General features: G+C 36.7%; 1 protein-coding gene across 2 annotated transcripts; it reads right to left on the reverse strand.

The window, feature by feature from the left end:
• On the reverse strand, positions 1 to 7,702 carry LOC118827237. Of its 2 annotated transcripts, XM_036598529.1 has the most exons (7): positions 7,501 to 7,702; positions 7,270 to 7,396; positions 5,066 to 5,125; positions 4,168 to 4,467; positions 3,789 to 4,073; positions 3,333 to 3,371; positions 1 to 861 (listed from the first exon to the last, which is right to left on the reverse strand). In XM_036598529.1, the coding sequence occupies exons 3-7, from the start codon at positions 5,121 to 5,123 to the stop codon at positions 443 to 445; spliced, it is 1,101 nt and encodes a 366-aa protein (XP_036454422.1). In that variant the 5' UTR covers positions 5,124 to 5,125; positions 7,270 to 7,396; positions 7,501 to 7,702; the 3' UTR covers positions 1 to 442. The 2 variants fall into 2 exon arrangements, with proteins under 2 accessions (XP_036454422.1, XP_036454421.1); XM_036598528.1 differs by lacking the exon at positions 7,270 to 7,396 and having other exon boundaries at positions 7,501 to 7,695.
• Positions 7,703 to 8,727: the final 1,025 nt, after the last annotated feature.

The raw sequence follows: 8,727 nt of genomic DNA on the forward strand, positions 1-8,727 counted from the left end.
AAAGGTTTCCATCAAGATATTTATTAGACATTTTTTGCAAAGAGAAAAATCTGAAAATCCAAACAAAATCTCCATTCATGTCATATTTCATTTTTTGGCACAATTTGAAAGTCCAGCTGATGTTTACATTGTGTGAAAATCTCATCATGAACGGATCAATAGAAATGGTCCAAAATGGCTTGAAATAAAATCTTTTTATATTAATATGCATTAAAAGTTTCTATTTTGGAGTACGGACAGCAATGATATGTTTTAATAGAAGAATTTATGAGAATGGTAAATGACAGAAAACACTGAAGACAAATGAAAAATTTTAAAATTAAAAAAAAAAACAGCATTTGTTTTCAGAAAAAAAGGGTCTTCAGGGAAGATGATAACCCAGTACCATCATTAAAGCTTAACCCAAAAGCAAAGTTTTAAGGGGGGCAGTTTTAAGTGAGATTTACTTGAACACTCGAGGTTGAGAATCTGAATATTGTGTGCAGGAGTCAGAAACAGGAACAGAGAGCGGCGGCTCCTCCGTGACTGAAGGGGGATTCACAGGAGAATCTGTCTCCAGCAGAGGATCTGCTTCATCCTGCTGAACCTTCATCTGCTCTATAATGGCCTGCCCATCTTCTGTCTCCATCACAGGACTGTGCACAATAGCTTCAGGCTCATCCTCCACCTCTTCTTCCTGTTGTTCTTGCTGCTGTACTTGCTGCATGCTTACTGGTACGTTTTCCATGCGTCTCAGGCATTTCCGCAGCCTCTGATTCTTTACAAACAGCACTACGATCACCAGAATAGCAACCGCCAGCAACGCCCCAAATACTGCTGCCAGTGGCGTCGCAACAGAGCCACCCTGACCTGGCGGCGTTCCTAAAATCAGCAGACAAAACTTTACTCTCAATGCAAAAACAGTATTCAGGTGCACAGATAATAGACTTTATTATGTGGTTTCTGACACTGTATGACTCACTGTTATCTATTAACACGGACTAAAGTACAGACAAAGTTCAGGCTTCAAGGTGACCATAGCTGTGTTGGAGATACTCTACTATATACTGCTCACATACTGACTGTGACCAAAAGCATTAAGTAGTGTGCAGTATGACCAACATCAATTTCTCCAAAGAGACCCAGATGATGTGCTACTTTGGGCAAATGTTCACGCACTCAGGCAGAGCTGTCAATGCAGCCACTTCAGGAGGACGTAACCTCAGTGGTGAACCGTTTATGTTAGAGCTAGCTCTTCAATTTAGGCCAAAAATGCCAGAATTCAAGTAAAAACCCACCTCACTGATTATCCTAGCTTCTGAGAATTGAATTCTCATTCAAGTTTCATTCTGGCACATTTAGGCACCGGAATGTAACTCTTGAAATGTTTAAGGTGGGATGGAAAATTTGTAGACGTTACAGACAGTATTTTTAGGTCTCAGAAATCTTTAGGCCTCCTTTAAAGGCTTAGCAGGCCCTGAAGGTTCCCCTCTGTGTGACCTGGATATTTTAAAAGCTCTGGATTTAGCCTTTGGTGGGAAAATGAAAGAAATTTGTCCAAATGCTACTGAAGCCACGCCCAGCTTTCCATGCTTGTTTTAAGGCGGGTTTGCTGACTTTGTCTGTGTAACAAAGATAACTGCCTAGGTCATGTGGTTTAAACAGTAACTTTAGTCTTACTTTACTTAAGTTGGCCTCAGCTGAACACTCCATGCAGCATCAGCTTTTCAGGCTCAGGTGTCATACTGATTATTATTCAGTCAAACTAACTCATATGACCAACTACAACTGTAAAGAAAATGAACTTTCAGAATATTATTAATGAAGGGCAGCATGTAGTGTACAGTATATACTGTTGCAGTATGCAGTATACAGTATATACTGATGCAGTATGCAGTATACCGTATGTACTGTTGCAGTATGCAGTATACAGTATGTACTGATGCAATATGCAGTATACAATATGTACTGATACAGTATGCAGTATACAGTATGTACTGTTGCAGTATGCAGTATACAGTATGTACTGATACAGTATGCAGTATACAGTATGTACTGTTGCAGTATGCAGTATACAGTATGCACTGTTGCAGTATGGAGTATACAGTATATACTGATGCAGTATGCAGTATACAGTATGTACTGTTGCAGTACGCAGTATACAGTATGTACTGTTGCAGTATGGAGTATACACTATTTCAAACACAGCCTATGTTACATGCTTTAGTCCATGTTTACAGATAACATGGCCCTGTGTCATGCATGTGTATATGTCATACATGGTCAGAAACCACATAATCAAGTCTATTATAGATTACTGAACACCCCCAACACAGTTTGAGGAAGGCAGTTAGCCCAGTTCCAATTAGTGTTGTGGAAGTCTTCAAGGGTGATTGCACAATTGGGGTGCCATTTCTTTGTAAAGTAAAAGTATGACATCTTAAACACAGCCAAAGTGTTCACAACAACTTATACACACATTTCAGATAAATAAAAATGAATAAAAACTATCAGTACTATTTTTGTTCCTATTTGCTTTGAAATATAACCATTGAAATACTACAAAAATCATTTTTTTGCCTTATTGTATTAATCCATTGAACATTTCATCTCTTGTAACATCCTTTTTCTTCAGTCATCCATTACCTTTTATGAAAAATCAGGAATATTGCTGGTAAATGTTCAACAGTAGTTCCCATAATCTAGTTTCCTAAGAAACATGGCAAATAAGTTCTCTGTTTTGTTTTTCATTTTGTATGATATTTTCAATGATATTGTGCCATTTACTGTCAAGGTTACTTTAAAGGTTCAACCCTGTTAGCCAAATTCCTGATTGAAATTGGATTTCTCATTTAAAAACACAATTTTAATTAAATCAATGGAATATTCTTTACTGTCCTCCTGCTATTAGCATGCATGCTAGTTGACATATTGTGTACATGCTAATTCAGTGCTAAAAACTCAACTCTGTAACTGTCATCAGTTACAAATTTAAGCCACTCATTTATACCTTTTTTAAAAAGTAGATATTGTTCCTGAGATGGAACACATTTTTAATGATTAAATGCATTTTTCATTAGATTTAGTGTTATAAAATGATAAACAGGCTAAATGGCACCTCAATTGTGGGACCACCATTACTTGATAGCTACATTAACCTTGTACCTCCAGTGCAAAACTAAAGAAGCAAACTTCAGATCTTTTAAACACAAAATATGTCATAAAATGCAGTAATTTACCAAGCATGGTGGTATGTTTATGTTCTTAGTAATAAAGGTTTATAGCTGTGTTCATGCTAAGAGCTGCACCTCCCCATTAAAAGTGAATTATAAGAGAATGTTGCAAAGGATTACCTTCTACAGGAAGACCATCACTGACCTCTAGCTTTGTTCCTATAGTGGAAAATAATCAGATGGTAAAACTATTTGACAAAATTTCAGTTCTATTAAAAAGGCTATTTATTTGAGTATGAAGAGTACAAAAAAACATCCCTGACAGAACAGTAAGGATGGGTGATATGGCAAAAATAACATGATATATACTTTTTAAGCACAACTGGCAACATACATTAATAAAATAAGATGATTTTCAGTCATAATGGGCTGAAATCCAATCCCTGCAGATTGTGCATAGTAGCTGATGGTTATGGGTTTATGTAGTTCCTGTTTACAGGTTCACTGATTTACTGACTATGCTCATTAAACTGTCAGTACTGCAATGCAACTTATCATAATAATGAGATCATCATATTGCCTGCCCCTAGTGGACAGTGGTCTGCATTATGAGAGTGAAATCAAATCAAGGCCTACCATTGACAGTGACCGTGTACATCCCAATGACCTCATCATTCTTGATGTCTCGTATGATATAAATGCCACCATCATCATTCTTCACCTCTGTCAGCTGCAGACTGGAACTGACCGACACTCTCTTCTCATACATAGACTCACACCAAGCTTTATGTCCCTCAATTTTACAGAGGCTGAAGGTGTTTGGACCATCAGTCTTCTTAACGGTCACCTCCACGTCGTCTGGGATGGGCAAATCCAGAGTGAGGGATTCTCCAACACGAACACTGAGCGGGTAACTAAAGGCTTAGGAAGAAAAAACAACAATAGGCTTTAAAATACCTTAAAATTAAAGTCATAAGTGGTTCTACTTGCATCATGAACAGGTCAGAACACTTACGCTCAAGCCGCAGACTCACATCACATACGACTGTACCGTCGCACTCGCATGTGTACCACTTCCTTTTACTGAAATCAGCTTCTATGATGGTCAGCGACAGATTTCCCTTCAGGTACTCATCATGGGACATCTGAAATCCTTCCTCTGACTGGCACGATGTCTGGTCACACTGAGCCAGAATGTCATCCTTATGTGCCCATGTGACCAAACCTGTGCATGTCTGGTAGCAGGGTAGAGTGGCGGCCTCATGAAGCTTCACCTTTGTAGACGTGAAACTGAGCACCAGCGCTGGAGAAAGCACTGGAGTCACAGAGAACAGGCTCTCAGTACAGGTGAGGTCATGTGTTATACTGAGATACATTTCCCATTAAAACTTTAAATCAAACATTAATAGTGCATAATACAGCTAAGAACCTGAATAAGAGCATCTGCCAAATGTCATGAATGTTTGCTTCTTTAGTTTTACATGGGAGCTACAAGGCTAATGTTGCTAACAAGTAATAGAAGTTTATAACCCACCACTTATCATGGTGCTACTTGCACGCCTAAATCATCACACTCGCCTCCGTGTGGAGGTGTTCAGTATCTCTTATGGACTTGATTATATGATTTCTAAAACTGTATGACTCACTGATACCTATAAACATGGACTAAGCAAAGCTGAAACAGTAGTAGCAGCCATCTTGAAGCCAGAATTTTGTCTGTACTTTTATTCATTTTTATAGATAACAGTTTCCACCAACCTATTCCTTTAAGTTAAGAAAAGAAAACCTCTTATATTCAAGTTTTCCCATTTAAGCTGTTTGCAATCCTTGACCTTGCTTTTACAAAGTGGCTCAAAGAGACTAAGCCATGTTAAAGGCTCAGTGTGTAACTGTGGAGGCTTTGCTGGACTTACCGAGAGAGATCAGCAGAAGCTCTAACATGGAGACCAAAGGAATCTTCAGGTTCTTCATGCCTGAGGACACAGAGATCTTTTGAGAGGCTCTGATCCATCATATTGTTTTAGTCTTACTTGTAGTCCTATTGTACACGTTTCCTCCTTTTCAAGGGACAAGAACTTTTTGTTTTTTGATGTTTAATTACATCTGACCTTTTATTCATATGTAAGATTGCACATTTCTAAGGACTATGTTATGATGTATTTAAGCCCAAGGCATTAATACAGATAGTAATAAGCTAAATATATATAAAATCATCATTTATATGGTATTTTCTAGTGGTAGGTGTTTGTCCCAAACCCAACCCCTTACAACTGAAAACGTTCAGTAACGTTCACCGTTCGGCAAATAAGAGCTGTTATCATGTTTATAATGTATGGATCCAGACATAAAAGCACTCTCTTTACAATTTTATGTCAACTCCCAGTCATACAAATTTCTCTACAGGTTCACCAGTAACCACAACAGGTTAACTAGTAAGTTTAGCTTTGTTTGTGTCATGTGATCTGAGGAGATCTGGGAGTTTGAGATCTTATTCATAGCCAAAATGGTTATGTGTGTTATTCTCTCTCCTTACTTGTTGCCTAGTGTGAGCGCGCTCATGGAAAAAAGACTTAAACTGATGTGAAGTGTGTGGTGCTAAAAGTCGTGTAGTGCCCAGCTTTAGTGACAAGATGGAATGTTCCATCATTTATTTGAATAAAATAAGCATACTTAAGTATAAAGTCACTCAAAGCAAAAGGAATTTCATCTAAAGTCCAAGTCAGATAAATGTCCCAAGTGTGTTTTCAACTCTTTGAATACATTGGGTAGAATAATCCATATGCAAGCCTGTAAACCTCTGTGCATCTATTACCACATTCATGCAGGTTGTTGCTCCTCCTGTAAAATACAGCAGTTCATCTTGTCCTTCTGGTTATAAAAGGGCAACAGGCAGGAAAGAGTCAAATTGAAGGGAAATGTTTGAGGCAAATCAGTGTGAGTGGTGTGAGGCCTGGCATGAATGGCCTAAGATAATGTATGAAATTGAAGAGGACCAGGATGATCCTGAGCCACTGGCTGATCTACTGCGTCATCTAGTGCCGATCACATGCATGCACGGAAAGTGGAATCACTATGCATGTTATTGATAACTGTACATCTTGTTCAGATGACAAGTCTTTGTTCCAATCATGTTATCTAATACTCAGAATATAGAGTGTTTGTCTTTGGAACCTGGGGTTGCAATTTAGAGTCTAGTAAGGAATGAAAAGCACTGAAAGGTCCACACTGAACCCCATGAGATGGGTGCTAAATCAAATTTGCTAATTACATATTTTTTCTCAGTAATGCTCTTAGCAAAAAACAGATTCCCTCCTCAGTACACATACTTATTAGAAGAGCAACCTCATCATACTGAACCCCTGGTTCCTATCACCACTGTAAAGACATCTGAACCATTTCACACCAAACCACTCTGAATCTCTCTGTTTACATCTCACACACTGAATCATTATTATTGTTGTGATTTCAGTTTACAGTATAGATATATAGGCCTATATTATTGCAATAAAAGCTTAGAGTATTGATAAACAGGCCTATAGTGTTATAATATACATCTATAGGACTGACATATGCTTATAGTATTGATATATAAACTTGTAGTACCTGACTCTGCTTACATCTCAAACACTCAAATATATATACATTTTTAAAAAAGTGGGTGGAATTCCCCTTTAAAGGATGTCATTTACTGTTTGTCATGCCATTTAATGTGATAGCATGTTATGTTCAGGCTAAATGTCTCACACTGGTGAGACAGAAAGCAAAGATGCATAATATTTTTACAATTTAATAAAAAATATGATTCAGGTTATTTAAAACTATGAAACTATAAAACGTTTTGGGCAGCACTGGTCAAATTAGGTGTTTTGTGTGTGTTCTGTCTTTACCCTGTAGAACATTTAAATACAGCCACTGCTTATTTGCATGTAAAATAAAATAATATGTGGCCTATATTTGTAGTTAATAACGAATTTTGAATAAATATACTGATTTATGCAGAATGAGCAATGTTTATGTCTCCTATATATTTTCTGAAGTGGACTCGTGGGCCTATGCGCATGCGCAATATTGGCTCTTTACAAAACTTATAAAAATGATATTTATGGTAAAACTGAACCTTTTAGATAAAGGCGTCCGTGACTGGTGATCGGTTGGGACCCTTAAATATCACCACGACCCCCTAAACCGAGCTGTTATCGAAGCATCAGGAAGTTAAGGAGCTCTCGGATTTCCGTCGACGACTTCTTCCTCAAAAAAAAGACTGTCATTAATTCCTTCAGGTCCGCGAGCTGAACTAACCCACTGAGCCGGTCAGAGACTGGACTGGGGGCTGTGTTGTAGCGCTCACCTCGCTCTGTCCACTCCAGCTCTCCCGTTTATCTCCAGCTTCCGTGCGCAGGTGATCCAGGATTCTTTCTCCAAAAGGGGAAGTTATTGTTTTCAGTATTTATTTATTTATTTATTACACAGCGGCCAAAGGGGGCACTGCAGGACAACTACTGTCTCACTCGTACTGTGACCTTGATTGATCCCTCACACTGTGATTATCAACCTTTCGAAAATAACCAATAAAAATGTTGTACATGAAATTTCCTCAAGCCTTTTGGTTGAATCGAGAATAAGCATTTCATATTGTTATGTAAATCTTGCCTTGTACAGAATATATATATATATACATATATATATATATATATATATATATATATATATATATATATATATATGTATATATATATATATATATATATGTATATATATAGTATTGATATATAGGCCTTTAACTGTTATAATATAAACCTATACAATTAATATATAGGCCTGCAGTAAAGTAATACAAACCTAGGCCTATATTATATACGCTATAAACTTATAGTGTTGATATATAGGCCTATATTACTGTAATACAAACTTAGGCCTATATTATATACACTATAAACTTATAGTGTTTATATATAGGCTTATATTACTGTAATACAAACCTAGGCCTATATTATATACACTATAAACCTATACAATTAATACATAGGCCTGCAGTAATGTAATACAAACCTAGGCCTATATTATATACACTATAAGCTTATAGTGTTTATATATAGGCCTATATTACTGTAATACAAACTTAGGCCTATATTATATACACTATAAACGTATAGAATTAATATATAGGCCTGCAGTAATGTAATACAAACTCAGGCCTATATTATATACACTATAATCCTATAGAATTAATATATAGGCCTGCTGTAATGTAATACAAACCTAGGCCTATATTATATACACTATAAACTTATAGTGTTGATATATAGGCCTATATTACTGTAATACAAACCTAGGCCTATATTATATACACTATAAGCTATAGTGTTGATATATAAGCCTATATTACTGTAATATAAGCTTACAGTACCAATATATAGGCCTATAGTACTGTAATATAAACCAATACAATTGTAATATAAATCTATAGTATTAATATATAGGCCTGCAGTATTGCCATATAAACATAGGCCTGTGTTATAGTAATGTACACTTATAGTATTGATGTATCGGCCTATATTATTGTAATATAAGCACA

This window comes from Colossoma macropomum, unplaced genomic scaffold (genome assembly GCF_904425465.1).
Source record: "Colossoma macropomum unplaced genomic scaffold, Colossoma_macropomum, whole genome shotgun sequence".
In the NCBI taxonomy this organism is placed as follows: domain Eukaryota; kingdom Metazoa; phylum Chordata; class Actinopteri; order Characiformes; family Serrasalmidae; genus Colossoma; species Colossoma macropomum.

Excerpts from the sequence above, each read along its gene's own strand:
- LOC118827237 (XM_036598529.1), bottom strand. The coding sequence starts at position 5,123 with ATGAAGAACCTGAAGATTCCTTTGGTCTCCATGTTAGAGCTTCTGCTG. Across the intron at positions 3,372-3,788 it reads GTACACGGTCACTGTCAATG|GAACAAAGCTAGAGGTCAGT; the intron begins GTAGGCCTTGAT and ends TTTCCACTATAG. Across the intron at positions 862-3,332 it reads TGATGGTCTTCCTGTAGAAG|GAACGCCGCCAGGTCAGGGT; the intron begins GTAATCCTTTGC and ends TGCTGATTTTAG.